Source organism: Kogia breviceps, chromosome 13 (assembly GCF_026419965.1).
Source record: "Kogia breviceps isolate mKogBre1 chromosome 13, mKogBre1 haplotype 1, whole genome shotgun sequence".
NCBI lineage: Eukaryota > Metazoa > Chordata > Mammalia > Artiodactyla > Physeteridae > Kogia > Kogia breviceps.
Window position 1 is genome coordinate 12,330,858 of NC_081322.1, and position 21,179 is coordinate 12,352,036.

The 21,179-nt window shown below is 35.8% G+C and overlaps 1 protein-coding gene across 2 annotated transcripts in view; it reads right to left on the minus strand.

Moving 5' to 3' along the window:
* ADGRB3 (adhesion G protein-coupled receptor B3) overlaps window positions 1-21,179 on the minus strand; it is a 781,830-nt gene that overhangs the window by 48,998 nt on the left and 711,653 nt on the right. For both annotated transcript variants that reach the window (XM_059083264.2, XM_067011391.1), the window contains exons 20-23: window positions 11,059-11,209; window positions 8,341-8,410; window positions 5,993-6,059; window positions 3,148-3,233 (exon numbers count right to left, since the gene is read on the minus strand). In XM_059083264.2, coding sequence (XP_058939247.1) covers window positions 3,148-3,233; window positions 5,993-6,059; window positions 8,341-8,410; window positions 11,059-11,209 — 374 coding nt within the window. The remainder of the gene's footprint in view (window positions 1-3,147; window positions 3,234-5,992; window positions 6,060-8,340; window positions 8,411-11,058; window positions 11,210-21,179) is intronic.

Below are 21,179 nucleotides of genomic sequence, written 5' to 3' on the forward strand. Positions count from 1 at the left end.
GGCTGGTGTGTGGGAAACTGCTCCCAGGAGAATGCCTAGACCAGTGGTCTCCACAATATATACTTTAAAATAGTAGATGAGAAAGTTCCGTTGCAGAAAAAAAGAAGAGAAAATAAAATATTTTACTTGAGATGTTCTAAAAAGACACATGCCGTTGTATCTTGCTTTCATTCTTTCCAACTATCATTTTATATAAGATGTGTTGATACTTGCAAAAAATTCCCCCTTGGTAAATACACTTTATGTATCAGAAAAGTTAATCTAGTTTGGGTATTACAAAACTTGTCAAACTATTGTACTATTATTTAAATATCCATTCACTCATTCCTTTATAAATCTTTACTGAGCATAAACTATATGCCTGGCAGTTTCTAATAATTGATGATAAAAAGAAGAAAGGGAATAGATAGAAGAAGTAGATAAAATGGGAGGAGGAACATCTTGGTAGCATATTTGATTCTAAATAAATAGTAATGTTTCAAAAGAAACACTTGTTTTATATATATATATATATACAAACAACCTGAAATGGTCAATATTTACAATTAGGGAGATCAGTTGTTAAGTTAAGCAATTAGCTTCCTGCCCAATGTTTCTTTAGATAATTCTGATTATTTGTTCTTCACTGAAGTCTTTTTTTTTTTTTGTGGTACGCGGGCCTCTCACTGCTGTGGCCTCTCCCGCTGCTGAGCACAGGCTCCGGACGCGCAGGCTCGGCGGCCATGGCTCACGGGCCCAATGTGGGATCTTCCCGGACCGGGGCACGAACCCGTGTCGGCTGCATCGGCAGGCGGACTCTCAACCACTGCGCCACCAGGGAAGCCCTCACTGAAGTCTTTATCGCTGGCCCCACTGCTTCTCTGTGAACTAAAAATTAACTGCAAATACTTATATCTTCTAAAAAAAGACATTCAATCACACTTTGGAAAAGAGAGCAAATTTCAGTATTTAAGCTAAAATAAGATTTTCTATTATAGAAAAAAATTTTAAGCCTAGAGTCATTAATCTGTTAATAGTCTTTATCTGCTTTGGACAGTAACCAGCATTCTGCTTTTACAACTTGTATTAACATCATTTCTATTTCTCCAGCAGTGGCCTTTGTACCAGAAAAAAAAAAAAAAAAACCCAAAACTGTTTGACTCAGTTTTTCCAGTAAAACACGTGTAACTTCTAACGATATTTTTAGAAATAAAGGTTTAAAAATTATGATGTAGATTGAAATGGATAATTTCTAAATTCATAATATGACCATGTTGTCATTTCTCCTAAACCTCTGTTATCTCTTACAAAGAGCTACGTGAATCAAACTGGATGTTACGTATAAAATAATCAAATGAGAAAAAAATTCTGAGTTTAATAAATCCTTAGCATTAAGCTCTTTCTGATAATCTCGTCTCTTTTTCTGACTTCAGTGTCATGAATGGTGGAATGATGGATGCTTGATTGACAAAAGTTCAGGGTCCTTTGCAAGCAAGCTGTCCAGCTTGGATTCTTCATTTCACCCATCATAACAATAGCCACCAACTGCTGAGTGAGTGCTTGCGATTCGCTAGAAATTCTAAAGAACGTTTTATACACTTTGTATTTCATAGACTCTATTATGAGGCGAGAGTTATTATCCCCATTTTACCGTTGAGAATACTGAGCTGCAGAAAGATGAAATAACATGCCCAAAGACACACACACAGCTAGGAAATTGCAGAGCTAAATACTGAGCGTGGCTTTCTCTTTTATTTTAAAGCTTTATCCTAACCACTAACCCACTCCACCCCCCAATTAAAAACAATAATTATACAAGTCTACACCACTAGTGGCAGAACTGAGTTTCTATACCCAGTGCCCAATATGAACAGTTTATTCTAACATGATTGATCTAGGCAAGAAATAACTGAAGTAGCTATTGCTCCAATTCTAACCATACTTCAGACTAATGAGTAACAGTATGACAGTTTCAAGTTCACATGGTATAGAAAGCTCAGTGTCTGTACAAGTTCAAGTCTGTCTATTTCAAGTTGCTTTAGAGATTCATCTGAAGTGAAGACAGTCTCTAGATAGGAAGTGATTCCCCCTCAGAAAGGAGCCTCCAATGATGTTTTTATTTATCACTGCAAGTTCTAATGCTTGATATGAATAATATCCAACTTTATACTGAAGGCCATTAAACCTAGTCTTCTACTAGGAAAAAAAAAAATGCCTGGACTATCTTGTCTTATAAATCATTACATAGATTATAAATACACAAAGGACTTGAAATTCCCACCAGTCAGTGATGAAATACTATGCCTATTAAATAATACGTAAATTATTAAAGAAAAGAGAACAATTAAGAGTGAAGTTTTGAATGAAAGTACAGTCAAACAGAAAGGAGAAAGCTATAAACTTTTTATAAAAAATGATACAAAGGGAAATTCAAAGGCATTAAAATTTCATTCAGGTTTTTACAAATTTATATGAGCTAACAATATAACCTTAAAAAGCTGCTATCAACCTGCTCATGAAATGTTATTAAGTCATTAGATATGGTGATATTACAATGACAGTAAAATTAAAGGAGATGCTTTTCAAAATTTTATAAGTGGTTAAAATGTACAAGTGACAATTATGAGTAACTCTTTGCAGCAAGTTATAGTGAACATGTCATAAAAATGAATACATATGATAAGAATAGTGTTTCAGAAGTGATTATTTCAAGTGAAGACTTTTTCTGATATATACAATGAATCAAAGAAAATGTAATATTTTGCCCTCCTAAGGTTTGCTTGTCCTGATTCTCTTGTGTCCCATACTAAAATTATGTTCCATCTACCCTCCGGTCCTTTGTGACTAAAACTAGGAGGTCTTTGGAAACCCTCACCCAAGGACAAGCATTTCAAGGCTAGCCTTAATATTTAATCTTCTTATCTTACAAAGAGGCAATATGCACAAACAAAATCCAGATTTTCTTAATGGTATTTTTAATTATTTTCAGATTTTGGTCACACCTATTTAGGAATAGCCCATTGGAAACTTGAATGGCAGGATCTACCACACACACCAGTTTGTCAAGGACAAAATTCAAGGCACAGTCAAATGCAGTTGGTGACCTGGGATATTGGAGTATGGGACGCACTGGTAAAGACCCTTCGAAATCCACCAGTTGCAGCTTACCCGGCTCTGTGTTTCAGCTTTCTATCTAGGATCCCATCTCTTGAAACAAGTTTATTAAATACCAAAATGCCAATCACCATGTTGACCTGTCAAATAGAAACAAAGGTTGGCCTTTCAATGATATTGAAGGGAATCAGGTCCCTGATTTTTTCCTGAAAACCCACTTTTATCCATTCACAACCTCGGCAGAATTATGTACTCACAATGGTAGCGATAGGAAGCACTTCCCAAATATTTTTCAAGTGTGTAAAGGAAAACGGGACACTTTAACAGTGGTGTTCGTGTCTGTCTCTTAAAGGATTCTCATGCGTTGGAAAGGTGTGTGACCTTAATGTTTTAAAGTGCATTAAGCACATTTAATTTCTATGCTTTGCAGCTTACACTGAGGAAATTAACATTCAACTGCCGAACTTTTAAATTGCCATACTATGCCAAGCTGGCGTTCTTCTCTCTGAGTCATCCTTGAATAAAATAAATTGGTTAATGAGTTTTACCCTATGCCTGGGAATCAAAAGACTTTGTCTCGCAGTGTGTGGCCAGGGTGAGCCCTGACATCGAAAGGTGCTAAGGATGTGTCGTTGCTCCAGCTGGGAGAACAGAATGTCTCAATTCTGCACAGTGTGCAGCTACTTCTCCCATGAGGTGGGGGGCATTTTAATGCACCATGCTTTTCTAGACAAAGGAGAAAGCCGATTCAACTCAGCAGCATCCTTTAAAATGTACCCTAACACTAATGTTTACAATGTGCTCTATTGAACACTTCTCAGCATTTTCTAAGACTCTCTCATCCACTCAAAAGGTCTTTTGCATAATACAGCTGAAATGAAATCACACATATTTGTCTTTCTCAAGTCAAACTGTAAAAAGCTGTAGAGCTTGCTGTGGTCTATTTTTCTTTAAAGATTTATTTATTATTTATTTATTTAATTTATTTTTGGCTGCGTCCGGTCTTGGTTGCGGCATGCAGGATCTTACGGGATCTTCCACGAGGCATGCGGAATGTTTCGTTGCCGCGTGCAGGTTTTCTCTCTCTAGTTGTGGCACGCGGGCCCCAGGTTGCGTGGGCTCTGTAGTTGTGGCATGCGGGCTCTCTTGTTGAGGCGCGAGAGCTCAGTAGTTGTGGCACACGGGCTTTGTTGCCCCGCGGCATGTGGAATCTTAGCTCCCTGACCAGGGATCGAACCCACGTGTCCCCTGCATTGTAAGGCGAATTCTTTAGCACTGGACCAACAGGGAAGCCCCACTGTGGTCTACATGTTGCAGCTTTATTCTAAGTGCCCCCGGTTCTCTAGCCTACCAGCGCTTCCTGATAATGGAATCCAGTACAATGCTGGAACCAAGATAGATAATCAAGGAAAAATATTTTCTCCTTTTTGCCTTCCTGCCCCTCACCCTTCATGGTCAAAAGAATCTTGGTGCGACCCCCAATGCAAATGGTGAAGCCTTTACACTGAAACTAGTAGTTCACAAAACTTCTGTTTTAAATGAAGCAGGATGACCAGGTAATAAAAAAAGAAACTTCCACTTCTCCAATATGCTTTGGGCAGACAGAACATAAAGCTGAAATCTGTTGAATTACTGGTGTAAGGAAGATCCAAAGCACACGTTAGGTAAGGACTTAGGTGTCACTCTTCATAGCTTCCTTATGATCAAGAGAAAGAGTTACTCATCTTTGTACGTCTATTATTTGAACTAAAAAAAAAAGGGTATTCCATGGAATCTATTAATCTACAATTTAATCGTGAGGGAATTCATCACCACTCCAAAGATCTTTTATCTTTCAATTATACACATACGTTTTGTTTCTTCATTTTAGGGTTATACGTATGTTAACCTAGTAGCCTAGAGAAATAATTCAATTGATTAAATAAAAATTTAATGCAGCAGACAAAAATGTGTGCAATAGTTTCATTTTCCCTATGCTCTTCTAACCCTCATGTCTAGATTTTCTTTTTCTTGTGAATCATAAACAGTTCCTGCTCTGTTATAATTTAGAGGTGGAAGAACAAGCTTTAAAGGATGAAAAGTCATGCAGGGTTATTAAGAAAGATATCGGTAGCTTCCAATTTATTGACTGAATCGTTCAAGAAACCAAAGGGTAACTTTTCAATTAGAAATCTAATTGTACAGCAAAATGGATCTTTGTATTTAATTCAGATTGTTTCTTTTCTCTCTAACATTTTTCAAAGATTTATTAGGCAAGAAAGATTTGTAATCAATAAATTCAGAGAGAGAGAAAGAAAGTCAGATTAGCGGGAAATTTTCATGTTCCTGTAAACAAACATGTAAAGGAATTATTTTCTGATTCAGAAAAGAAAAATTTGTAAACCTTATGCATAACATATGGCAGGGGTTCTCAACTGGGGGCGGGGCGGGGGGGAGATTTTTGCCCCCAGAGAACATTGAGAAATGTCTGGAGACATTTTCGGATTGTTAACAACTGAAGGGTATTATTTGTATTTAGTAGGTAGATGCCAGGGGTGCTGATAAATACACAGGACAGCCTTACAACAAAGAAATGTCCAGCTCAAAATGTCTTCAGCATGGAAGCTGAGAAACTTTGACCCACGAACATATATTTTCTTGTTGTTATTTGGTATCAGCCACAGTTATTATTAAGAGGTCTTAATAACTATGTAGCTCATACAGAGTAGTGTGAAGCTGAAATAATAATGATGAAATTCTATACATTAATGAGGAAGAATTTACCGAAACTTAAACTTCGTCACAAATGTGAAATTCCTGTAAGAGAAATCCCACACTCCCATGTTTCATATTCTTCAGCCTTCAAAATAAGAATATTTTAGCGTAATAAAGGACTGAATAAGTTGATTTCGGTGTTTACCAGGACAACAGCAGCTGCGGGTCCCACAAAAGCGTAGAGCAGTCCTCCTTCAAGGGAGAGCCAGCAGCTGAAAATAACATCAGATAAAAACTAACAAAAATTAGTGATAAGGGTTAAACCACTAAAGTGTGATACAAACAACTTGGAATTTTGGTATATTTCAAAGGTTTGTAGTTTTAAAAAACACAGCACAGAAGATGTGGAAAAAAAGCTAAAATTAGCGCATTTCATGAGTAAGAAATACTATATACCTCTCACAGAAAAGACGCTTTGATTATAAGGTCTTACTGTCGGGCAGTTAAAACATTTTAGACAAATTACTCTTGCAGTGAGATTTTTTATACTGACTTTCCGTACAAAGGTGATGATTAAGTTTTGTAAAATGCTGCTTTATATCCATTATGGAATTTTTCAAATATACTTTGAGACAAGAACAGCGTGTTTTTAGTCTTATACGTGCCATTTACCTGTTCTTCTTTGAGGCCATTGAGATAGTGGGAGACATTGGTTTAAAAGACATCATTGCAAAGAACGGATAATCTACATTTTGCATGCTTTTTTTCTTCTAATTTTACTTTTTCCTAGACTACTAAAAAAATCACTGAAGATAAGCTTTTGAATAAAAATAAATACAGCTGTGTTTGTTTCAATTACTAGATTCACCAAGAGATGCAGGTTTGCATTGATAGAGATATATTGATAGGTAACCACATTGATAGGTAACCACTTAGGTAAAAACACTCATTCTCTCATAGCAAAGGGCCATCAAGAGGTCCTCTTGATGCAGTCATGCCCACCATTTCACACGCTTGTCTTTGACCTCTGACCCTTTCCATATTATTTCTCAGTCCCCAGAATCAGCAGACTGCCTCCAAAATGACCAACAATCAACAATTAACGATAACTGTTCTCTCTTTCTCTCTTCTAAGAACTTTTCTATATTGGTCGTGGTGGTGGTTACATGACTTATGCATTTGTTAAAACTCACAGAATTATATACACTTAATAAGGTGAATGTTACTATGTAGATCAGTGCGTGTGTGTGTGTGTGTGTGTGTGTGTGTGTGTGTGTGTGTGGATTCAAAGTCTTCATCTAGTTACTGCTCCTTGGCCATAACAGCGGATAGATAAAATTCTACTTTCCCACTGTGAGGTGGACTATTTAATATCTATTTTAAAAATAAAATACCTGGAGAAAAAGCTGTTAGTCTGATAGAACGTTTCAGTTTGGTGTCTCTGAGACTGTCACTCAATTTCTACTGCATTTTTGTGTAAATTCATCTTCAAACTGATACATTCCTCATCGTATTCCATTCATTGTTAATCATACACTCCTTGAAAGCTGGAACTGTGCCATCTATAATCCTACTTCTTTCCATGTCCCCAACATGGTGCCTTTTCAAAAAGAGGCATGCTACTGTGAAAAGCAATAGCTTAAAGGTAATGGTGCTGTACTAGGAGTGCTCTACAGCATATGCTACCAGAGTTCTTGCAATTCTTTGGAGGATTCTTTCGGGTGGCGGGTGAAGTGGTGTCTTTTGGCACACTCTCCAGTTGGATGTACCCACCGGAGGGCCTAATTAGCAACGATCCTTATCTCAAACCTGAGCACAGTTAAACAGGACATCTCCCTTTAAGACGTGTGCCTCTAATAAGATGCACATCTCTTTCCTCATTTCTCTACTGCCTCCTCAACTTGAAAGAGCAGATGAAGTAGAATATGAAAGTGCATTGTTTTACATTTGAAATATTAAGCATATTCTCTCATAGAATGTTATAAGTATGCCAGCTCTGATTAGGATGGGCTGATGCCACATCCCTTTTTCTCCCTTCTAATTTCTTTCATAGCCCACGAATTTTCTAGTTTGGGGTCTATTTATTCCCTGACCTACAGGTTTCAACATGCACTACCCTAACATAGCAACAAAACTTGAACTAACGTGACATAATTTGGTGGCTACAAGTATATACTATCATCTGTGAAATCAGAAGCTCAGATTGGAATCATATTCTAAAATGTAAACATGTCAAGGTTTATCCAGTTCTTCAAAAAAGGTATCTGAGATTGAACATGCAAAGTAAATTTTGAAATATTTTAGAAATTAAGGACACTGGTCTTACAAAGAAATGGGAGACTGCAACAAGAATTCTGAAGAGTCCTGCAGCATTTAATGTCTAACTTCTGTGCATTTAAGCCACTTACATCATTCCTCAGTAATATGACTTATACCATCGCTAATGACTCAGTGATAAAGTACAAGCCATCAGCAGTGCCAGCCAAGACTAATGAAGCATATTTGATGATTTACTTAATTATAAACAAGATTTATCACCGTGGACGGACTTACTAGTGATCAGTGCCATATCCTTTTGTCCTGGTGAAGCCTACCGATGTGGCCACCACTAGTGCTGGTAAACCTGCAAGAAAAGCATTGTCACACTTCACATTCAGCTACAACCACTGTGCACACTGGCTCAAGCAAAGCCAGAACAAACTTGGAGAGCTGAAATCGGAGGAACTACCTTCAGATGAATCACTTCATAAAGTATGTTTCCATTACAAAATTTCTTCCAAGGACAAAAACATGAGTACAGCAGCTGGGTTTTCAAGTCAGCTCATTTCTCTTATGTTGCTAGGTTACCACCACATTTGACATGGGTTTAAAGGAAACTCATAACAGAGATTTAGTATATCTTTTGTTTTTTTCCCTAGGGGTTTACACTCTTATAAAAGAAATGTATATTTATAAAATCGGAAAGGCAAAAAAAGGATGTTCTGGTGTGATGGAATATCACAGAAATGGAACATTCAGTTGGCCTCATATTGTTCCACATCAAGTTGTACTTATAATGAGATAGAAAAAAATAAATCACTTAATTCTTTATGATTTACTTATAATAACAAGAATGTATGAACAGGGTTAAGGGCTCGAGGAATTGATTTTTAGACTTCCTGTTCATCCTCCTTTAACAATCCTGAACAAAGTTCAGGGAATTTATGCCAGTTTTTCTTCATGAACTTCTAGGTAGGTATCACCCCGGGCAATACTTAGTCCCTCTTGGCATTCAAGTGCCTGCATTCCTGCACCAATTCCGACCTGACATCTTTTAGTTTATGTCTCTATGAATCAAGCTTACTTCACTCAAGTTCAATGGAAACTCCCTGTGTTTGGCGAATGGGGTTCAGTCTAACCTCATGGTTTATCCGGTCATGCCTTTTTTTCAGGAAGACCATGTTTGTGTTTTCAGGTTGAAAAATCCATCATCTAATCATCTGCCTGTGTCCCCTCCATCCACCTTCTTTCTTCCTATCACTTTTCCTTATTCTCTTCTGGGAATCTTCAAATGACACCACATTCCTTCACAAGGTTTAAATGATGGGAACTGTAAATTGCACCTCTGAGGGACACACCGTGTTTTTTTAAACAAATGGCAGTCTCTTTCTCTCTCTGCATATATATGATATTATATGTATGTGTATATGTATATATCTCTCTGTGTATATATATGTATACACACATATATATATGTACACACTTATATTTGTAAATATATGTATGTATGTAATTATATATATAAAATGTCTCTTCCTCCCCCTTTCTTGTCCTCCTCCTTCTCTTCCTTTCTCATATAGTTGACCTTTTTGATTGACCAGACCGAGTTTGTTAGATAAAAATTCTCTTCTGGGTCCTAGCTGAAGAGCTAATAGTCTTCAATCCATACAATTTAGATTACAAATTTTTCTCAATTATTATGTTGCACTTTGCCGTCATGAAACTCATATGCCATTATTCTGCCCACTCCCAGTCTAGAACAATTGGTTTAGCTTTTTTGCTACCCAGAGGAGTTTAATATTTGCTGTCATCCTGGAGACCAGCTGTGCACCCTTCTCCTCAATATCATCTTTGGTAATGATGTTAAATAAGGTAGTTAAGGTACCTGAAAATTGCTACTCTTTATACTTCAAGGAAAGTCTTCATGTCCCTGCATACTATAGTTCTTGGACCTAATCAATTCCTGATTCAACTTTCGAAGGTCTTTAACATGAAATCCAGACAAAACTTTTAAGAAACTGTAAGTACATTACATTCTCCTATCTCTTCATAATGGTTTTCCCATTTCCCTGTGCAGACATGACATCCCCTAGCTGAAAACTGATGAATAATCTTCGTGTTCTTGGTTTTATTTTTTCCAGCATGAATTATTCTGGTATGGTAATAAGTCCACTTATTTGTAATTTTTCAGGGTCCCTCTAGCATCCTATTCTCCAGTCTTCTGGTACATTGGGCATTTGTTATATATTTGGTCCAAAATTCCCCAGTTTTTTTTAGTGCAGGTCTTTTGAAACTCAAAGGAAAATAAGACAAAATCCTGCTTTTTTTCCCTAAAAGTGGTTTCTTAAGTGAATTAAACAAATTAGTTAATTATAATTAAACTAATTTATTAATTCCAGTTAAACATTAGAATTGGTCCTTTGAAATGTATAGGTCTTCTAGATGTCCATTTCATAAGTCAATGTGAGAGAAACTTTTCCTAATGAACAATTAATTCATCCTCAGCCCGTCAGCAATTCTGTGTTTCCTTTGAGGACCCCACGGACTAGCCGTGAGGTTTCATTCATGGTCTGAACAGCTTTCTCCTGTGAGGCGAATAGCTCTATTGAAATGGACTCCTCAGAGCTTTCTTGTGGGGAGTACAGTACATGGTTAGTGTGCAGGACTAGAACATCATGCTTTGAGCCCTGAACATCTTAAGACATTTTGTGTTTCCAGAACCTGTTAGTAGAGAACACTTTGATTTCCTGTCTGTAGATACCTCAGGTCTCATTTCCTACCACGTGGGCACTATTGATTATCAACTGACCAGCTACGTGGTCATCTAATATTCACTCCTTTTCAAAGTTCCAAACGTTCAAAGAATGTTCAAATATGACCAGCCTCCTATATGTCCACATATCAAATTAGACAAAATAGCCTGGGGATAATCACACTCTCCAGCTTCATTCATTACAGAAGTGTTCAAGGTCATTTTAACAAGAGCACGAAAGGGAATATTAATATGCTTACCCCATCCAAGGCACAAAAAGCGTTTCCTTATAAGCCGCGTCCTAATTTTTCCAGTTACAGCCATATATGATTGCCACGCCTCAGTCAAAACCCAACAGAATGAAGCCAGGAAGAAAAAGTGCAAAAATGCAGTGGTGGTTGTACAGATGCTCTGTAGAAACAGAAAAGACTCACACTCAATATGCGGGCATCACGTGTCCCTCAGAAGGTTGTTAATCTCCAACTCATTGCTTTTACTTCAAATATCTACCTCTGCTTTGTGACAGAGTAATTATTTACAGAAATTAGAAACTCTGGAGTCTTTATGCTGTACATTATCTATGATAGAAAAAAATGTCCTAATTCCACTTGTGTGTTCAATTTTTTATGAGGTGAAGCCTGAATGTAAATTTAAACTCTAGGGAGATTTAAATGACTACTTTACTTGAATTTTTTTCTTGAAACATAATTATGGGAATGATCCTTTCTTTGGGTTAATTTAAGTTACAGACATCTTGCATAATTCTTTTTGGTACATTCTTTATCCTTCCTTTTTAACCAATAATGCTTTGTTGTATTATCTGTTGATGTTAAGATTATATCGCTGCAGCCTTTCAAAAGAAAAAAATTACTATGCTTTTTTATACAAGTGTGATATTCAAGGTGTAAGGGCAAAGTACAAAATGAGGTCTGGCTAATAGCCTAGAAAAAAAATAGCATACGTATTTCAAAGTACTTAATACATTGCTCTGTGTTATTTCACTGTAATGTGTATCCTAATCAAATCATTTTGAAAAGCTAACCAAGTCACTGGCTGTACACAGCCATGATTTCAGAGATCTTTTCCTTTGTGCAACTTAATCACTTAAATGTGCCACCATTCGTTACTTGTGACTCATCTGCAAAGATGAGCAGCTTCATTTTGGTAAAGGCCGCTACTTACTTCACTACTGGTATAATTTCTCTGTGTAAATCTTGTTAAAATGCCAGTCTTTATAAACCAGTCCCAGTAACCAAACTAATTTCTTCCTTTGTCAGTTTCAGTCTTGCTGTTTCCAAAAATTGAAAAAAAGCAAAACATATAGAGCTACCAAAAAAAAATCACTAAAAACTCATAACAAAGAAATAAAAATACAATCCCCATCCTCCCATCTCCATTCCGATCCACTACAGAAGAACATCTTTAAAAAAATTTAACCCAAATTATTTGTTTATTCTTTGGAAATTCACCAGATGTTAATTTAGCTTTTCAGTTCTTTTAATCATATATAAAAAAAACTTTACCATGTTTATCTCACCGGGTCGTTTTAATGAGGAGGGATAATGTACAGATGCTGAGTAGGACTGTGCTAGGCAGATGGCAACTGCTTAACCGATTATGAGTATAATCATCATTTCTTTAAGTAGTACTAAGAATGCTGTTACCATTTTTTCAGCACGGGATTCCTTATTTCATGTGGTACTTAAATCTACTTGGTACTTAAGTTTATTCTTACAAAACTGATGGGAGTTTGGGACTGACATGTACGCACTGCTGTATTAAAAATGGATAACCAACAAGGACCTACTGTATAGCACAGGGAACTCTGGTCAATATTATGTAACAACCCAAATGGGAAAAGAATTTTAAAAAGAATAGATACATGTATATGTATAACTGAATCACTTTGCTGTACACCGGAAACAATCACAAGATTGTTAATCAACTCTAATATAAAATAAAAAGTAAAAAAAAAAAAGCAATCCATAAAAAAATTGATAACTTTCAGTCTGAGAAAATCATGGATTTCCAGCACCTTCTTCCTCATCCCTTTTCTCCTGTTTCAGCCATAATGTAGGAGCTTTAACCAACAGTGATTCCTCCTGTACTTGAGACACAGACTTTTTTCCACGTTGAAGTTTAAACATCTGCAGGCTGATTACTTTGCTCCTTCTTGATCTGTGGTCCCTGATCCCGATTTGAATTTCAAAGATAACCCTTCCATTCAATTCCTGGACTAGTTACACTTTCTAATTCACCTGTCATTTCCTTCCAACTGGTCGTCTCCTCTCAGTTGTATGTGTTTATTGATTTATAAACTATCAGTACAGGGTTATATGAAACAATGCAAATTTTTGAAATGTTGAAATGATAAGTGCTAGAGGCACTGAAATTTTGTAAGAAGTAGTAAAATGCTCAAGGTCTCACTACAGTGACTTAATTTGCACTCGCTATATTATGCTTGTTACTTTGGGATTTCTGAGACTCCCTTTAATTCTAATGTAAATTGAAATACACATAATACAAATAATTTGGGGTTACTGACATTTATATTTCGAGAATTCATGTCTCTTGGGAAAATAATATGGCCAGAACACGTGTGGGGAAATATATAGTAATGAGAGAAGTAAGACCCATTTCTATGGGTGGTGGCATTCTACTATGATCAGATGAAATTCATATACATCTAGAAAGTGCTCCAAGTATGGCATTAAGCTGTCTCAACGTAAGAAAGGTGTATCTGTGGGCTAAAGAGGTCTAAAGTTATGAAACTAATCTTGTATGAAGGGTACAGCAAAACCCTATGATGCTGAGAGAGAGGGAGCTACATTTTGCTTCATTATCATGTGAAGGATCAGTATACTCAGATATGCACTTCATGAAACACACACCGATTTTTCTACTGATGTGTTTGTTCTATTTGCTAAGCTGTCTTTTAAAGTACAACTTTTATAAATAGCAATTTTCAAATAAAGTCTGTTATTTTCACATTTGTCCCATCAGTTTCCAGAAGGTGGCCACTCTAAGTCTGGGGCTCAGGATTCTCTGATTTCTTCTTCCACAGACCCTAAATCCCACATCTGGAACCCACAGAGATCACTCATCCTTGGATCCCCACCGTACTGGGGGCTTTTCCTCTTATAAACTCAAACTCTGATTTTCCTTTTCTGTCAACCTTCAGGTCTTGTCACTTGCTCAATTCTTCCTGCCACCGGACCCTCTGTGGTGACCTCCACCCTCTCACACCCTGTCTTTACTCAGCCCGTGTGTGTCTGCTCTCAACTCCATCAGAGTTGGGTCTTCAGAGCTTGCCACTGCAAGCACAAGACGACTAGTTCCTCAAGCTCATCATCCACTTCTTCACTCCACCTTCCCTGTCGGACCCCAATTTGGTCCTGCTTGTGTATGACGAGTGTTGTTGACAAATGTTACAAAACTTGGAAAGCTGTTTAACTTGGCAAAACTGAGGATAGTTTATACCTATAACCTTCACGTACACTTTTCATCGCAAATCCATAGGGACAACAGAAAATGTTGCATAAAATAACTGGACAGAAAAGATATGTAAACTGTGGTCGACTAGGTACTGTGAGAATTGCCTGAAAAACAGAAAGCCGACGAGGGAGGATTGAAGAATACCAAGCCCAAGGCTACCCATTAGGAGTAGAGATTGAGACATGGAAAGCAGGATATTTAAGATATATGGATGATACAGAGGTGCCTACAACAGTTTAAAAGTATTTTTGGAAGAAAAAAAAGAGAGAAAATTTGGGGAGGACGAAGCTTTTAAAGAAATATTATGGGGAAATTTCTCAGAACATTAAAGATTCTGTAGCTGAAAGACAGATACATACACGCACGCACACACACACACACACACACACACACACACACACACCCCAAGATCTATTGTGATGAAATCTGTGAACATCAAGAATAAAGAGAAAATTTTAAAAGCTGTCAGAGTCAAATGAAAGATTACTTCCAAAGGAATAAGAATCACATTGATGTCAAATTCCTTGTGAGCAACCCAGGATATAAGCAGATAATACGCTACCTTCAACATTCTAAGGGAAAATAACTTTGCAGAATTCTACACCCAGCAAAACTATTATTCAAGTAAAGGAAGAAATAAAGACATTTTTAGAATGGAAAGGAACTTTGAAGTTTATTACCTTAAGATTCTCTCTGAAAGAATTGCTAGACAATAAAAACCAATAATAATAAAAAATCCAGAAGAAGGGAATGAGACAAAAGAAGTCTCATGAAAATCAATATTAAAATATGTTAAGTCTAAATAAATGCTTATTAAAAATTAAAAACATATATTCATTATATAGCCACTTGGATATATAATTCAAAATACTATCAATGACGGCTAAAAGGTGAGACATAAAAGTTGCAAGGGAGCAGGGGAATTTAAAAGTATGTTGAAGCCTCCTTTTTGTCTACTGATTAACTCTAGATGTTAGAAAAACATGTTTGAACATTTATGTTAACAATGTTAAGGTAACCGAAAAAAGGTAGAAACAAATAATATGTTTGTAAAATAGTAGAAAAATTGAACTCAGAAAAATCTATCAGTCCAATTAAAGGTAGGCAAAAGGGCAACTAGAAAACATAATACATAGAAAAATTAAATGAGGGTAAGAATAATTCCAAACTACAGGAATCACAATAAATGGGAATGCTTTAGATTCACTAGTTAGAAGTTAAGAACTTTTATCCTGGATAAAAAATAAATAAATCCAGTAATGAGTTTATAAGAGACCTCAAACACAATGACATAGGAGGACTGAGACTAAAGAGATGAAAGAGCTATTTTAAGCAAATGCTAATAAGCAAAAATCAGATGTCACAATGTTAATATTGAAAAGAGCATTAAAAGAGATGAAGGACTTTTCATACAGATAAAAGGAGCAGGCCATAAATAAGTTTCTAAAGCAACACATTTCTATGAAACTCATCACAAGTTTCCAAAGTATATGAAACAAAACCTGAGAAAACTACAAGGACAAACTGTCAAACTAAGTTTACAATAAAAGACAACCTATAGCTCTCAGAAAGTCATAGAAAGTGGAGAAAAATAGTAATATGGAATACTATTAACAATCAATAAAAGTGATTAATCTTCTTTCTTTACAATATTATACATAAGAAACAACATGTGCAGTTCTTTAAAATACAAACAGAATATTTATAGCAGTTAACTAGTCCTAGGACAGAAAGTAGAATAAAATAAACTTAAGTAATTTGATAACATACAGGACATTTTCACAAACTACAATGTAATGAATTTAGAAATCAAAATTAAAATTCTGTACCTCTTGGGGGGAAAACTTTTAAATAATTAATGAATTAAAGGGAAATTAAAATCCAAATTATAAACTATTTAGAACTGAAAAACAGTATCAAAACTTGTGCAATTTTGCTATGACAGTACTCAGGATAGTTAAAGCCTTAGATAGAAAACAAGAGAAAATGAAAATAAATGGGCCACTTAAAGAAATCAGAAGGCATTTTATAAAGACAAAAGCAGAAATTACAAATGAAAAAATTTAAAAACAGTCAAATTGATCTATAAAACCCAAGCTGATTCAAGAGGCCAATAAAGCAGCTACACCTTTGGCTATTGTGATTTTTTTAAAGGGTGGAGGAGAAAGAAAAATAAATAGCATTAGGAATTAAAAATGTTATTAAAAGTATCATAAAAGAATAGCAGGTAATATATATATATATATAATTGAAAATCTACATAAGATGGATATTCTTCAAGTAAAACATAAATGATCAAAATTGGCCTGAGAGATAAAATTTAATCTTAGCTAAAATGGAAAGGTAGTAAAAGGTAATAAAAGAAATCTTCAAAAATGACAGAAGTTTCAGAAAAATTTACCGGCAAATTCTAACAAACTTAATGTACTATAAGTCCCATTTTATAAAATATTTTCAGGCCAAAGAAAAAGATTAGAAGTATCTGATGCATTTTACAAGGCTAGAATAACATTGACATCAAAATGAACAAGAATGCTATGAGCCACTTTCACTTATCTACATAAATGTGAAAGTATTAAATTAAAGATCAAATCCAGAAATACAGAAAATAAGATAATAAATCACTGTAAAATAAGTGTGCCCACTAATGCAGGATGATTTCAACATTTAGAGTGACCTCAATATAATTTATTATATTACCAGATTAAAGAAACCATGTGACCGTATCAATAAATGTGAAAGAATTTGATAAAATTCAAAATCCAATGATCATTTAAGATATCTTCATTACATATTATGAATAGAGAAGAACATTCTTACTTAATAAAGGTTATCTCTCTAAAACTTATGATTGAAAATTATATCTAATAGTGAAATATTAGAAGCATTCCCATCATGAATAAAAGCATGCCCACCATCACCTCTACTATTCTAAATTGTATAGGAGGTCCTCACCAAAACATTACAACAAAAAGTAATAGGAAAGGAATAGACAATATTTTCATCATTGCAGAAATATATCTCCTTACTAGAAAACCCAAAAGGATCAATTTTTAAACAATTGGAAATAATAATAAGAATCAACAAGGTGGCTGGAAATAAGATCAACATACAAATATTATATTTCCTGTACACTGATATCAGTACACAAAACTGACTTCCTCATATACCAGCAATATCCACTGGAAGACGTAATACAAAATTTCTAATTAATCATGAAAGATTTGTCTCTTTTCTCCCTCCCAAACCATGTTAAAATGGCCAAATTTGTAAGCAACAGGAAAAAAAGAGAATAGGCAGTAGACAAGAGTGAATGAACTCAAGGCGTTGACAAATTCAGAAGATGCTGAGGGAAGGAGGTGTAACTGACTTAGAGTGGCAGAGAAAGTTACAGCCTAAGTTCTTGTAGGGTGAGGGGGTGGTGGAAGAAATACTGACTGTTATGGAGCCAGTTCACTCTGCAGACCTTCAGAGGGTTTAACACGTGGAAACAGTAGGGGCCAGAAATGGAAGGAAGACCCAGGTTTGCATGGGAGTGAAAAAGAGCCAGGTTGGTTGAAAACTCTACATACAGAGTAGCTGAAACTATTTCTTCCCAGCTCAGTGCAGCCTAGCACTGTCACAGGGAGGCTTAGTCTTTGGAAAATTCAGTGGGTTGGGTTCTGAACTCAGACAACAGTCTCAGTGGGTAAGTGTACAAGGCAGATAAAAATGTATGTATTAAACCATAGGGCCCTCCCTCTCTTTCCCCCTCACTTCTACTCCCCAAATGCCAGCAGGTCAGAGGTTAAAATTCTCCCCCAAAGGGGAAAAAATCTTCATACACTGGCTCATCCTTGATTAACATATAGATAACCTTTTTTTTTTTTTTTTTTTTTGTGGTACGCGGGCCTCTCACTGTTGTGGCCTCTCCCGTTGCGGGGCACAGGCTCCGGACGCGCAGGCTCAGCGGCCATGGCTCACGGGCCCAGCCGCTCCGCGGCATGTGGGATCTTCCCGGACCGGGGCACGAACCCGTATCCCCTGCATCGGCAGGCGGATTCTCAACCACTGCGCCACCAGGGAAGCCCTAGATTACCTTTCAATAAGTCCATCTACCCTAGTAGAGAGCTTCAAGTCACTTTTTGGGGCCTTGCTTTTATATATGATTACACAGCCAAAGATAATTAGATAATTGAAAAAATCTTCCAACGTGGAAGAATGAAGAAAAGCCAAGCGAAGAAAAAAAAAAAAGTGAGGCGGGAGGAGAGAGAATAGAGGTAACAGAAAAATTAAAACTTCTAAAACAGACTAAGTCCTTCAGAAACTGAGAAAAGACATTGCACCTATAAAACAAAATCACTAGGGAAAGATTATCAGATGAAAGAAAAGGTCCTATTCACAATAACAACCAAAAGTATAAAACACCTCAAATACATTTAACAAAAATGTGCTTCATGTAGAAAATTCTAACATTTAATTAAAGTACGCAGAACAAGACATGAATAGATGGAAAATATATTATGTACATGAATTGGGAGGCTCAGTGTCATGTAAATGTCAATCTTCTCCAAATTGATAAATATATTCAATGCAATTCCCATCAAATTTTTTTTTTAAGTTTGACAGGCCAATTCTAAGTCATGGAGCAAAGCAAATACAAAGAATCCTCCAGGAAGTCTCAATAGAAGAATAAAGCAGGATAGAGGTTTTCCTAAAGCATAAAAGAGAATAACATGTAGTCAGATGATCACCATCCCCATTTGGCACATGAGGGTTTGGAGGCACTAAGTAACCTGGCCCATGTTTCATGGTTACTGAGTGAGGAGGAGTGGTTAAGACGTTGTCTCTGACCCCAGAGATTGTGCACTTCCTTAACTACCTTTGACAATGTTTTCTTGCTCATTAATAGCCCAAGCCTCACAATCCTTTTCATCTTTTTCAGGCCCCAACTTCTCCCCTTACTCTTATATCAGATGGGCTTGCCTTCAACATTACTGATGAGGTACGGACCATCAACAGTATTGTTAATCTCATATTCCCTGGGACCCTTAGCTTCATCTACCTCTGCCTCCTTTCCAGAGCAGACCCTCACCCTTCCAGGAGCTGGTGTAATAGAGCTAAGAGGCAGGTTCACACACTGCTTCATCTGCTGTAAAAATGAGGATGCTGACAGCACCTACTTTGTAGGACTGTTGTAAAGGTTAAATGCCATGATCTATGTAAAGAGCTTGATACATAGTAATTACTCTGGACCCTACATTTGGTCAGCTCTATACTCTCCCCATTTAGTTAGCTCCTATATGCTTATATACATAATCTCCTAGCCAGAAATCTCTTAAAATATCTATCTTCAACCAACAAACCAACCAATCAACCTCCTTTTCATTGACTTTTTATGGACTGGTTCTCATTGGGTTGCTTTCTCTCTTTCCAATTGTCAAAATTCTTGAAAGGTTAAGCTGTTCATCAACTTCTTTACTACCAGCTCACATATTCTCTTCTTGCCATACAGCATCTCCTCTGAATTGCCCTCCTACAAGAATAACCCATGACTTCCTAATTTCCAGAGCTCATGAATGGAATTTTTTTAGTTTGCCACACAAACTTTGGACCTCAACATTCTCACACATAATGAGATCGTCACTATATGATCTTTAATGGCTTCCTTAGCTCTAAAATTCTACAGTACCATGAATATTCTCTAATTAAAGACCTCATCAGGATAGTCACTTCTTCTTGAATTAATTTAATTTTTAATTAATTAATTTTGGAAATTTATGTTTTCCCAGGAAATTATCCTTTTCATTTATATTTTCCAATATCTTAGTATCTGGTTATATACTATAATGTTCTCATAAGTTTTAACAAATACTATTTGTTCATTTCTAAGTTTGATTATCTAAATTTCTTACTTCTTATTAGGTTTATCAAAGATGTCTATTTTACTTGTTTATTTCAAATCTTAATGATTCTTTAATTCCAACTTGAAAAATATTTTACATTATTACAGTGAAGAATTTTTCAAAGTGTGAAATATAATTATTTACTCTTTTCATTTGGCAGATTTTCAAGAATTCTAGGAACAAAACATAGAGTTTACCTTATTTCCAACTTTCAAATAAATCAGAGAGAAGGGTGTTAACATTTAAAAATAAGCAATCTTAGATAACTATTTTGTAAATATTTCAAAAAAGCAAAAGAGAAAATGCTTTTGATGAGAGATACATGATATAATAAAACCTCCATGCAGAGAAACCTGATTTTGTTAAAAATATGAAAAACAGATATTGAGATGAAGCACTCCAGGAAAATATTTATAAACTATCAAACAGTATCAATATCCATATACTTTAATTTCAGCATTTATGGAGAAATCAAGAATTATTGCAGTTACCGTGACATTTTAACAATCTTAGACAAACTGAAATAATTCCTTAACATGAACGAATTCGTATTTGAATTATTTTAATACTTTCCTGTATTCACATACTGATTTGTCCATAATAAATGGATTTTAAATGTGTATACCTTGCTATTCACATGGAATAAAACATGTATTCAATACCAGACACATACAGCATAATTTGGGGATGCATCCATAACTCTTTACATATGAATGTTGCTATGGGAAGAAATTATGGCTCACCACCGTTGTGATTTTCAAAGACAGTCCTTTAAAGGCTACACTAATAATTTCCTATTTGTAATATTCATAAAACGGTAGTTCTTACAGACTAAAAATGAATTGTTGTGAGGGTGAAATAAGATAATGGATAAAAAGGGCTTTACACAAAGGTAGTACATAACTTCACATACAGTAAGTGCACAATAAATGATAGATGTTAATAATAAGATCATAATTAAAACCTTAATCAAATACATGAATTATTTTCATTTGGCAAAA